Below are 12844 nucleotides of genomic sequence, written 5' to 3'. Positions count from 1 at the left end.
CAACCGGGTTGATGTTCTTACCTCTACACCAGATGACAAATCTTTTCCACTTGCTAGAATAGCAGTGGCGAGTATTAGGTTTTCTGGCTTCCCTGAGGATGTCCATACATCTCTGTGGGAGATGTAAATGTCCAAATTCTATGATCTCAGGAGCCAGGCTGCTAAGTTCATGGTCTGAGGGCATGGATGCAGTGTCCTGCCCTTGTCTTGTGACAGCATGTTGTACGGGCAGGGAAGTTTCATTGGGGGAGATAGGGACATCTCCATCAAGTGAGCGAACCATGGCTGCCGGGCCCACATTGGGGCCACTAGTATCATGGTAACCTGCTCCTGGTGCATCTTGTGCACCACTTTGTTGAGGAGGGGAGTCGGGGGAAAGGCGTAAACAAATTTCCCTGACCATTGAATCGACAGACCGTTCCCCTTGGACTGGTTCTGGGGGTACCTGGAGGCGTAACTTTGGCATTGTGAGTTCTCCAGGGTTGCGAACAGGTCTATTTCCGGGAATCCCCATTGCGTGAAGACGTCTAAGACGATGTCTTCGTGCAATTGCCATTCATACTCTTTGGGCAGGGGGAAGTCTCTGCTGAGTTTGTCTGCTAGCAGATTGAGTTCCCCTGGTACATGTTGTGATAGTAGGAACATGTTGTGTTTGAGAGCCCACTTCCATATATTCTGGGACAGCTTGGACAGTCCTGGAGAGTGAGTGCCCCCTTGCTTGTTGAGGTAGTACATGGCTGTGGTGCTGTCTGTGAGGACCATCACTGTCTTTCCTTGTAAGTGTTCCTGAAAGGCTTTCAGTGCTTTGAACACCGCTAGTAGTTCCAGCAGGTTTATATGCTTGGATGGTAAGCTCGGAGTCCACACTCCGTGAGAAGTCTGATGGGATAGGTGAGCCCCCCATCCTGTAAAGGATGCGTCTGTGGTTAGAGTGGCTTCCACTGCGGGTGTGGCAAAAGTTTTCCCTAATAACAGGTTTTCCTTTGTCCACCACCGTAGCGAGAGAACCAAGGTCTGCGAGACCACCACTAGATCGTCCCATTGTCCGCTGGCCTGACACCACTGGCTGTAAAGCCACTCTTGCATTGGGCGCAAGCGCGCGTGAGGTACCAAATAAATACATGACGCCATCATCCCTAGCAAGCGCATTGCTTTGCGTACCGTCACTTCTCGACCTGCCACATAACAGGGGATCTGAAACAGCATGTTTTGGACCCTCTCGGAGGGGAAGACGAGGCCGTCCTTTGTTCGAATTAGAGCCCCTAGGAATTGTTTGATTTGGCAGGGGTCTAAGCTGGACTTCTTTTCGTTGATGGAGAAGCCCAGTTGGGACAAAAGGTCTACGGTCTTTTGGGTATTGGAGAAGCATGTTTCGTAAGAATCCCCTGTTATGAGCCAGTCGTCGAGGTAAGGGTAAACCGGGATGGATAACCTGCGCAGGTGGGCCGCTGCCACTGCCAGTACTTTCGTGAATACCCTTGGTGCAGATGCTATCCCGAAGGGTAGTACTCTGAACTGGTAGTGTTTGTTCTCTATCTTGAACCTGAGGTATTTTCTGTGCGCTGGCAACATTAAAATATGAAAGTATGCATCTTTCATGTCTAGTGTTGTCATGTAATCCCCCTGTGATAACAGTGGGATTACTTCCTGCAAGGTCACCATACGAAACTTTTGGGGTTTGACAAACTTGTTCGCTGGGCGCAGATCTAACACAGGGCGCATGGTTAAATCCTTTTTGGGTACAAGGAAGTACACTGAATAAATACCGTCTGGTACCTGAGATAGGGGGACAGCCTCTATAGCTTCTTTTTTCAGTAGCTCTTCTACTTCTTGAAGAAGAATAGTGAGGTGTTCCGGTGTCATGCGTCGGTTCCGTGGGGGTCTGTATTTCGGGGAACCGTTGAATTCGATGCAGTATCCGTGGGCTATGGTGGATAATACCCAGCGGTCTGACGTTATTCCCTCCCATGCTGAAAGGAACGATGTTAGCCGGCCCCCGACCGATGATGCATGGGAGGGGACCCGAATCTTCGGGTCATTTGTTGATATTGGGTGTGGGGCCTTTGGGGCTGGAGCCGCGACCTCTTCCTTTGCCACGACGTTGGCCTCTTTGACTGAACTGGGTGCTTTGGTTAGAGGGCCAGTTGGTAGCAGAGTAAAATTGCTGTTGGCTTTGCTGCTGGCGTTGGCCACGAAAGGAGCGTCTATTGCCATAGCTGCGTCTGTTAGGTGGCCTAGAAATTTGGTCAAGAGTCTTGATGGTATCAAACTCTTTCTTCGCATGTTCTAGGGCCTCATCAACTGCTTTCCCAAACAGATGTGTTTGTTCTATGGGCTTATTTATTAGGGAAGCCTGGGTTTCCGGCTTAAATCCCGAATTGCGCAGCCAGACATGGCGTTTGAGAAGTATTCCCTGAACCAGGGAACGACCAGCCGTCTCTGCGGCATCTAAGGAGTTCTTTACGATGCCCTGGTTTACAAGAGTTCCCTCTGAGATTATAGCTAGCAGGCGTGAACGCAGGGGTTCTGGTGCGTCCTCTGCTTCGCTGCGCAGCTTGCTCCACTGTGCATCTGTGTAGCTAGCTAGTAGGGAATTGTTATTTGCAATCCTAGTTGAGAAGGCGGCGGAGGTCGTGATTCTCTTCCCAAGTGCATAGAGCTTCTTGCCCTCTTTGTCAGGTGGTGCCTCACTAGTGGATAGTGGTACCCCCACTCTTTTTCTTGTATTAGTAACTACAAGGGAGTCCGGAATAGAATGTCCCCTGATGTACAAAGGGTCAGAGGACGAAGGGCTGAAGGGCTTTTCTATCCGAGGGTTGACCCCCTCTGTCTAAGGCCGGATTGGAAAGGGAAGGAGTTATTCTTCTCCTTATAGAAGCCAGGAGCGGAATAGACTGACTAACCGGGGCTTTTTCTTTAATAACTTTTTCTACAAAGTCTATGTCCGGAAGAGTCTCCCCTGTGTCTATTTCAAAATGCGCTGCTGCCTTGCGCAATAGTGCATTAAGTGAAGGTTGGTCATCTATGGGGGAGGTGTTTCCAATAGGTGAGTCCTTGGGAGGAGAAGGGTGAAAGACATCAGGGTCTGAGTGCACTGATGGGGATTGCCAAGGCTGCACTGATGGGGATTGCCAGGGCTGTGAGGTAGCTGTATCTTCTTCAAAAGCTCCTGCACTAGTTTAAGGGTCTTCTTCAAACCCCTCTTCCTCATGTTCTTCCTCTCCACCCAAACACTCCTCATCTTCTTGGAGGTATTGCTCCTCTTCAGTGAGGTCATATGCGTCTGTAGAAGGGGGAAACAGCCTAGGAATCTTGACTCTAGGGTCATCCTGGGTCCATTCTCTTGGTCTTTCGGGTGTGGGTGGGTTTTGGCTACCCAAAAACCCTTCCATTTTCTCCATACAAGAATTGAGTCTTTCAAGGGTCTCATGGGGAACCCCTGAATAGTCTAGAGGGGGGAAATCAGTGTTTTCACCTTCCAAACGCTTAGAACGCTCCCACAACGTCGACGAAAGGTTTCCGTCGCCCTCAGAAAAGCCCTCCGGTAGTTCAGAAGTGCCCTTAGATGAAGGGGGCAGTTCCTGGCTACTCTTGTGCTTTTTCGGTGTTTCTATATCTTTTGGTGCGGTATTCGACGTCTGTTTCGTCGTCCGCTTACGTTTGTCTTCGGAAACAATTCTCGCCAGGCTCTCGACAACGAGTTTGTCAGTAGAGGGTTCTGGAGTCGGCGTTGCCTGCGTTACACGTTGTTTCTCGACGGCCGCTCTATGGAGCGTTACGTCGGATGTTTTTGAGGTAGCGCCCCTGTTAGATGAAAGCCCAATCGCTGGTCGCGGCTGCGTTTGCGGGTGGGGCTTGAGACCCTTATGGTCTGAGGTAGACGCCGGAGTGCCCTGCGTCCCCTTCGGCGCTGATGGATCCTTCGTCCTCTACGAAGAAGAGCCGTGGGTTGTGTGCTTAGGCCTATGGGGTCTGTGTGCGTCCTTGTCGCCGGAGTGTTCATCCCCATAAGCAGGGCGTGAGCCGAGCCCGTCGGGACCGGGGACGGACGTCGAGGAGCGCGAGCGCTCCTTCTGGGGGTTAATGACTTCTGTAACGGACGTCGAGTTATCACCCTCCTCGTCACTTTCTGTAACAGCGGCGGCGGGTGAGGAAACTGACTTCGACATAGCGTAGTCCGCCCACCTCTTAACTTTCCGTTCTTTAAGAGTTCTTGGTTTCAAGAGCTTACAGGCCGCGCAGCTGTCCTCTTTATGATCGAGGGGCAAGCAACGATTACAGAGCTTGTGTTTGTCCTTCCAAGTGTATTTGCCCCTACAGCGTGGGCAAAACTTAAAAGGTGTCCTCTCCATAGCTGAGGCAATAAAAACTGGTGATAACAACCCAAGGGAAAGATAGGGAGAAAGAAAGACATTCTCGACGAGAAGATAAAAGTTCGAACCCCCACTCTCCCTACTGTATGTTGGCCGGCGAGGCCTGGCCACGTGTTCGGCAGCGCCGAAGGATCTCCTCCGTCTCTTCCCCTCCGTCGAAAACTTGCTCGGCGGAGAAACAGCTTCACAGCTAACGTCGAGGGGAGGGATCTTTAACAATAAGTATATATTAAGGACCGAGGTCCGTAGTAAGTGTTTTGCAATGTCTCTCTAGGAGCTCCGCGTAAGGCGACCATAAGCTGGGCGGAAAAAAACAATCTGAGGGACCTCGATGCGTGAGGGATTGTGGGTACAACGCACGTCACTATAGGGATAGTGTTACAGACACGCCTTGTCGACGTCCCCTTTTCGATTACGAAAAACAAAATGCAATACTCCGCAGTGACCACTGGATGTCGGACCTATGCACAGCATGTGATTCTAAGCAGATTAACAAACATCAGAAATATATATATTTGATAACATCTGGTCATTCAGGTTTGCACCTAGCCCCCGCAATGTTCCACAGTGTCATCTATCACATTTGCTTTGTTAACATTATCTATCAGAGTGCTTTCTTCCCGTTCTTCGGCGATTAGCATTGGTAAATGGTTCCATGTGTTAAAATGGCTATAATAATGGCTAATTACACCAAAAACTGATGGCAAAAACGGCTGTGGTTTTGCCGCCGTAATCCATGTAATGGATGCAGGGACACCCCTGAAACCCCCAGACCTATTATACCATTTAAGGTGAGCGGGGGACACCCCTGCTTCCCTTAAATGGTACTGCACACCTGGTAAATGACAATGTGGGCTGCAGGGCCAATTGGATCTAACAAGGTTATTAGTTTTTTCTTTAACAACAAACTCTCTATCTTTATTCAGAAACAAACTCAGCTGTTCCAACAAAGTACATATTAGAATACATACAACGTAAAAATATGCCATCCAGATTAACATTAGAAACGTTAAAAATAAACAAGTTCATATTTCACAACAATAAAGTGTTTCCTTAAAACAATGGCAGCAAACAGGAAAAATGCAACAGCAAAACAAATAAAAGACTATTTTTGAGGGAATAAAATATGCATAGCTACTTAAAATTCATCACAGTACTTCTGTAGATTGTCCATATTGATTATAACAGAAAATATGCAAAAGCAAAACAAATAAAAAGCTCTTAAGAATAGCATGATCTACATAGCTACTTGACATTATCTAATGGTATGTTTTGAATGCCAGAAACATTTCCTAAGAACGAATATGTTGAAAGTAAAAGTGTGTTTCAGAGTCTATGACAAATGTATCACAGCTACAAAAAGTATCTCTCGATTATCTCAGTCCTCATCTTACTATTAGGTGGACAGATAGAGATGAGCCCTAATATAAAACATTTTAAAAGAAAGCATGCTTATACAACAGGGACATTCACCCAAAGTAAATATATAAAAGCTGAGCAACACTCTCTCAGTTGGTTGAACCAGGAGATTGGAAATATCAGGCTCTTTCTAAGGATAAGACAGCCATGAATACAACTTTATAGTCCCAAAAGCAGACGGTTTATGTGCTATTGTGTTGTTGAAAATCCTGTTGTACTGGATACCTGATCTTTCCACTTAAAGAGATGTAGCAGAATGAAATCAACCCCAGTGTATGCATTATCTGGAGGTTTATCCGCAGATAGAACTATGAATAAATCAGTCATATCACGTCCAATACAGAAAGGGAAGAGGATGGAAAGATGTCAGCATGAACAGCCACAATGCCTGCAGTCAGGCAGGGTCCTCTTTTACCATAATTTCTATCTTATCTAAATATTATACCTGCAAGAACTTAGATATTGGGATAGATATGGTTCAGAGCCACTGGAAGGTTTAGCTATCCAAGTATACTCAAATGTCATGACATACATGGTTCTCCTGTGAACTCACACCAGCTCTCTTGTGAGGGACCCACAACCACCCACACATAGGGATGTGCTTCCTATGGTGTGCCAGATTTTCCACTGAAGTTTCAAGGTCATTTATATTCCTGGTCGGATGGTCACCCTGGACTGTCATGACATAAGGTGGTGGGCACTCACCTACTTTATGGCTCAAGAGGACAATCCACATTTTCAGCTTCCTCTAGATATACAGAGTCAGTTTTGTTAAGTATTCAGAATTATGCTCAAAATACCCATCTCTGAAAGGATGCCCCCAGAGTAAATATGCAACTACCAAATATGACCAAAAGGTTTCAAAGAAATTCTTGATAACTCACAGTTCCATTGTTCTATCATTGATATTTTTGATTTATTTATATCGGGCTCATACACACGTTTTATGATTGTGAACATTGTGATTTGTTTGCTTGTAAAATACTAAGGCAATTGATTCTTGCAACCAAACATCAGTGAGCATATGTCCCAAACCTGCATATTCCCACAAGGAGCTCCTACAAAATGTTTAATTTGATACTGCCTTTCCCCACATCAGTGTAATGGAAGCAAACACACTTTATAGATGGGACATGCCTGAGGTTTGAGTCACATACTTACCCAGTTCTATCCTCTCATAGTCTGAGTCAAGAAGGAAGGTGCGGAATCGATTGGAGACATAGTGGTATGCAAGGAATTTCAGGTAGTACTGACTGAACTCGAATTCCATTGGAAACTGCACATGGATCTAGAAGAATAAAAACAAATGCTTTCAAACGGCTAACAATCAAATGCACCAACAAATGCAAATCACAATCAGCCGTGAACACTGGGGCAAATACACGGAGAGGCTGACTGAAGAGAGGAAGTGACTGAAGGGCAGATGGAGATTGATTTAAAAAATGATTCTCAACAATGATTTCTTCCAGAAATGAACATGAAAATGACAGAAATCATAAGTTGTGCGTTAGGGAAGAATATCCCTTTTGGAAATGCTAGTGAGTCCCCTGTATTTACTGTTGCCTTTTCATGTTTTCATTTTCTGTAGCACTAGTTTTATTTGAGCCCCAGCGCACTGGCTTGGTCAACGTAACTCGGTTTGGGTGGGACCACTAAAGCCCCCTCCTAACAGATCAGCTACAAATACTGGGGCACTAGGCAGCCTACAAAAAACAATGACAATTCCTTAAACTGCACAAACAGGAGATGGCGTACTCCCAGAGTATCTAGCCATATCATGTCCCGTTCTCCAATATTAATCATAACTATTCTTATCAATTTCTACTCCCCAAATATGTATCCCTAGCATTACTTACCCAGGCATGATACTTGCACCAGAGTCCTGCTCCGCCAGCCAGCACTCCCTCAAGGGAGTCATGGAGCAACTCCCAGGGTGACCCGATGGAACAGTTCTACCTTCCTGGGTCACCCAACTACAAATGGGGCTACAGAATGACACCTGTGGCCGATCACTCTCCCAAGACGCCCTGAAGCAGGGTGCCACCTAAGCGGAACTCCCCATGCCAGGGACCTTACCTCTTTCTCTAACTTTACTACTTTCCCCACTTAAACATAACCCTTGTAGAACATCCTAAACCCATGCTCCCAATAAACACCCCATCTATAAATAACTTACTTATAAGTTAATAACTTAATAAATACTAACTACAAATACACAACTATCATACATGCATACACATGAATATTCACATAACTACACATAGGTGGCTGCTGCAGTTAGCTACCCAAACTTAGCCCTCCAGCACTTTTAGGGCAGTAGCAGCATGAACACAGTACCTTGATCCTCATGCTTACTCTTGGTGGGGGATAGGGCCTGTCTCACACTGCTGCCTCTGAGGGTCCTGCCCACCCCACGTGCTGTCTGCTCTTAATGCAGTGCCCTGCGCCCCAGTGTGGCAATGCGAGCACCATCACAGGAGTTTGGATCCTCTTTGCCTTTACTGCGGGGTCTGTGCCCATGTAGGGCTCTGCCAGTAGCAGCTGGCGAATTTCGTTTAATTGGAGAGGCATAAATATTTGCCTTAAATGCTGGATGTGAGCCCATGCATTTCCATGCTGGCTTTACAAATATATATCAGCATTTTCAGATCAGAATATATTCATGTTTGCTGTACGCTGATGCCAGTAAAGATACAAAAAGAAAACATGTCCATGCTGTGTCTGCCAATATATGCCATCACCATGTAAGAAAATACTCCTGCTGGCTTTGCCAATAAAAAGGCCACAATAAGAAAACATGTAAAGACGGACTACACCAATAAAGGACAGTCTTGCCATAAAAGAACACTCATCCTACTGGTTTTACCCTTGACACCAGTAAATAAATGCACTGCCAGATCAGAAAAAAACTTTTCAGACTGGTTGCACCAAAGTAGGCCTGCCTGGCACATAATACTTATGTTTGCTTTATTTGTTTATTTAGTCTTGATGTCCATTCAATTATGCCAAGCCACAGTAAAAAATATATTTAGCCAGGCCCACCAACAGAGGCTAGTCTTGCCACATAATACCAAAATGGCAATCATTCAGATTGGCTTTACTCTTGATTGAAATAAGAAATGGACTGCCCTTGTTGGTGGGACAAAGACGGATATGCAAATTGTAATTGTCTCGACTGTGAAGGGTGTAGTGATTGTAGAGCCTCCTGAGTGGAATAAACTCCATAGACCCATGTTTGTTCTCAGCAGAGAGGCTCTTCCACACTCCTTTGTAACTTTGTAAAACTTGGGGTTTCACCCTAAGTAAACCAGGGTAATCCAGACGTGGACCCCTTGCTCACTGTGTTTTAGGGAAGCTCACCTTCACCTCACTGATGAGGACAGACTATGCCGAAATACGTGTCGGGGGTTGCTGAAGGTACTCTTGTTCAGAGGAGATTTTTGCCTAGAATTTCAGTGCAGAGCTGCTCTTGTGGGTAGGACAAAGACTGATATGCAAATGGGTATTTTCTCCTCTGTGAATGGTGCAGTAAGATACAATGTGGTTGTAGACCCTCCTGAGTGGAAGAAATTCCTTAGAGCAGGGTATTTGGCCCATGTTTGTTCTCAGTAGAGGGGTGTTAGGGAGCTTTATCATTATTATGCGTCACCCCCTCTCCTAGTGAGAGCCCCCAGCACTTTATGCTTTACTTCTGGACCTTTTTCTTTAAATCCTAAATGTGTGGAGCCTTTTTCCACTCATTCATTCTTTAAGGCTCTGTCTTTTGGAACTCTATTCTTTGTATTCTACCTATACTATTTCGTATGTCTGCTCCATAGTTCTTAAAGGAATCTGTGTTTTACTACTGCAGCACACAGCTCCTTATGGGCAGTCTTGCTGGAGACCCTCAGGGTCCTCCTTTAAGATTATTTATTAATATCCCCAAGTAATTACAGTTCTTAGGGATAGAGAGATATTTAGTATCTCTCCCAAAACGCTATAGTCAGAGATTGACACACACTACCTTCAGTGGAGTGCCAGAGGGATACCTAGTATCCCCCTTCTCTCTGCTCCTGTGAATTTCTTGTCACAGACAATCCCCCAAGTTATGGCTGGTGGCAGTGGACATATTCTACCAATAATTGTGTATTTTTTGGTACTGCAGGCTATGTCCATAACCTCAGTGGTGCACAATAAGGGAACCTAAGTAGCAATGTGGGTCCCTCCTTCTTTTGCCATTACTAGCTGGGGTGTGTGGGGTGTGTGTGGTGTGTGGGTGTGTGTCCCCTCTTTGGGTATCCCCGCCTAGGCTCCAGAGTGTCTGGGCAGGCAAGACGCAGGGGAAGCGTCTTCCACCCACCTGTCCTTTGTCTGCCACAGTTCCTGAATAGGTCCAGCTCCCACAGGGGAGCTTGGCTGTCCTGCTTGAAGAGCCAAACGCCCTTTTATGTAAAATGCTGAGAGAGATTTCAGAGGAGTGTGTGCTTGAACTGTATAAAAGTTGAGGCTTCTGAAGTGAAAAGGAGGTCAACCACTGGAAGCTGAATTAACCGAACAAGACGACCAGAGACGCCTGCAGACCCTTTGCAACACTGTGAATCGACCACTGCTGTTCTGACTGCTTTTTCTGTGCGACAGAGGAGCTCCAAAGACGACTCCTTCCCTTTGGCTGGTGGGAACAGCCAGTCCGAAGGCTAACTTTGAAACGAGCCATCTCCCGAGGTCCTAGGAGTTTCCAGCGTGGCAGAACCCCAATATCAGGAGACCTGCTGCCCATTTCGAGTGCATCATTGTGGAATGGTCGAATCCGTCCAAATCTTACTGAACCCATAAGGACACTCCAGAGATCCGATACAACTCGCCCAGGCCCCCTCATCAGAGTGTGGGACTGCAGGAAGCGAAGAAGATTGACTGGGCGATCCACGTCCTTTGTTGGTGCTGCAGAAAAGGCATCAAAACCGCAGAGTGAACCAAGACGTTGCTGAAAGTCGTGCTACAGGTCCTCCCTCGAGACTGCTACTGAGAGATCCAGTCCATTGTCCTGCCTTCAGTCATTAGACCAAGGAATCCAGAGGTAGAGTCTAGAGCTGCAACATCGCGGAGCATCCAGCATGAACATTTTCTTCTAACCTAAGGTACTGTGGGGAAAAAAGGTATTGCTTACCTGATTCAGAGTAGTCGCTCCAGAGCGTTGGAGTGCACAAAGAGGCATCCTGGGCAACCCCCTCTTACCTCAGACCCAAGTCGCTGCTTGTGTCCCTTACTCTAGTCCCTTTTAAGGTTTCCCTTGTTAGTTAATTTGCTGCTTCAAAAACTGGAAAAAATCCACAGTAGCTCTTCATAATTTGCTACTTGTCAAGACTAGGGTTGCGTTTTGGGACTTAAAAGACTTACTATGCAAAGAAAACCCCTCTAGAACCTTGAACCAACTCATGTTACACCAACTAACCATTTTCCTCCCTTTAAGTGACTTTACTATATGTGTTTGCAGAGTAAATGCATTACTGTATAAACCATTGAAAACCGCATGAGTGCGCAATAACCGATACTACCATAACTTTGTCTTTTCCCTTTCTAACGCTGCTACAAATCTAACCACAAATAAACACAAAAGTGAAAGTGCCCTTTGAAGTGAATTATCAAGTATTCCTAAGTGTTCTAGAATAAACGTCTAATATAGTGAAAGTTATTCTGGTGTAAATATAATAAATATGTACTTTAATATATTGTATAAGTGTAAGTGCTTCTTTGCTCTGCCCGTCTAACAAGATTAAGCATACTTACCTACAGCTCACATCTTCCTCTTATGATGAGCCTGACTGCTCTGCAACCCTACCAAGTCTGAAGTTAGTACAGACTGATACTAAGAGCTGGAGATCTGATCTACAAGCCACGGGGATAGCTTACTAAAATCTTACTGCCACACGCCTTGGTAACAGAATAACACTTATGTTTACTTTAGTCTTGATGTCAATTAAATCATGCCACACCACAGTAAAAAATATATATCTAGACAGGCCCACCAACAGAGGCTAGTCTTGCCACATAATAACATAATGGCCATCATTCATGTTGGCTTTACTCTTGATTGAAATAAAAACAGGCAATGTCATGTTGTGGTATAACCCTCTCAGCGTGAGGGTGGGGTGGGAGGACATGAAATTGTAGCATCAGTCGCCGCTTGCCCAGTGCAGAAGCAGGCACTTTCCCCGCTACACACTCATACATTCATACACATTCATCCATCCATTACTCTCATTCAAACACGCACACTTACAACAGATACTCTCTCGCTCACTTGTGCACACTTACAAATACAAACACTTGCATGTATGCTTAAATACATTTAAACAAAAAGAAACAAAAAAACAACAGTCTACTTGCCTGCAGCCTCGGACCCTTGCCGATCTTCAACAAAGGCTCTCCAGCACAGCATTAACAGGATGCAGAGCGAGCTCCCTGGTACTGGAGAGCATGCACAGGGAGCTGGAGCCATTCACACAATGCACTGGCAGGCCTAATGTGCAGGGAGGAGCAGGGGCACCCCCCTAGGCACATTAAGGCCTGCAATTCCCAAGCTTCCATCCCCAATGGGCTGTGCAAGGCTGGGGAAGCAAAACGCTCCTTGCGTTACATGGTCTATTGGGCAAGCGTTGGGGAACTTACACTGGCAAAAGAAAACCATGTTTCCCTTTGACAGTTAAAGCCAGGCCAGGAGTGCTTGGGACAGCTTTTCATGGGCAAAGTGTAGGTTGGCGCCCTGTTGCATATTACGGTGGAGCCACCCCTAGGCACTGCACAATTACTGCAACCAGCTCGGCATCATGATATATCTTAGCAGTGCCTCATGGCCAGGTGGGGCAGCACACAGCCACTGTCTCAGGCCGGGCTGCTGTCATTCACTGCCTAGCAGGGAGTATGGGAGTAGAGACCACTTGCTCAAACACCACCTGCGTCACTCGGTGCTGCATTGATGGGCAGGCCAGCAACAGTCCTCTGAGCCTGGTGCTTTGCAAAGATGCGCCTTGCACTGGGGGCCTGCACCAGCCTATTCACCCAGGATGCCACAAGGA

At 46.3% G+C, this 12844-nt stretch overlaps 1 protein-coding gene across 10 annotated transcripts in view; it reads right to left on the bottom strand.

Annotated features, from left to right (window-relative positions):
- Positions 1-12844, bottom strand: part of SBF1 (SET binding factor 1) — a 2512102-nt gene that overhangs the window by 457729 nt on the left and 2041529 nt on the right. For all 10 annotated transcript variants that reach the window (XM_069629502.1, XM_069629505.1, XM_069629506.1 and 7 more), the window contains one exon: positions 6954-7080. In XM_069629502.1, the coding sequence (XP_069485603.1) occupies positions 6954-7080 (127 nt within the window). The remainder of the gene's footprint in view (positions 1-6953; positions 7081-12844) is intronic.

The sequence above is a fragment of the Ambystoma mexicanum genome, chromosome 12, assembly GCF_040938575.1.
Source record: "Ambystoma mexicanum isolate Mex_15411 chromosome 12, UKY_AmexF1_1, whole genome shotgun sequence".
In the NCBI taxonomy this organism is placed as follows: Eukaryota; Metazoa; Chordata; class Amphibia; order Caudata; family Ambystomatidae; genus Ambystoma; species Ambystoma mexicanum.
The sequence above is the reverse complement of the archived record's forward strand: the minus strand, read 5'-3'. Positions and strand labels throughout refer to the sequence as shown.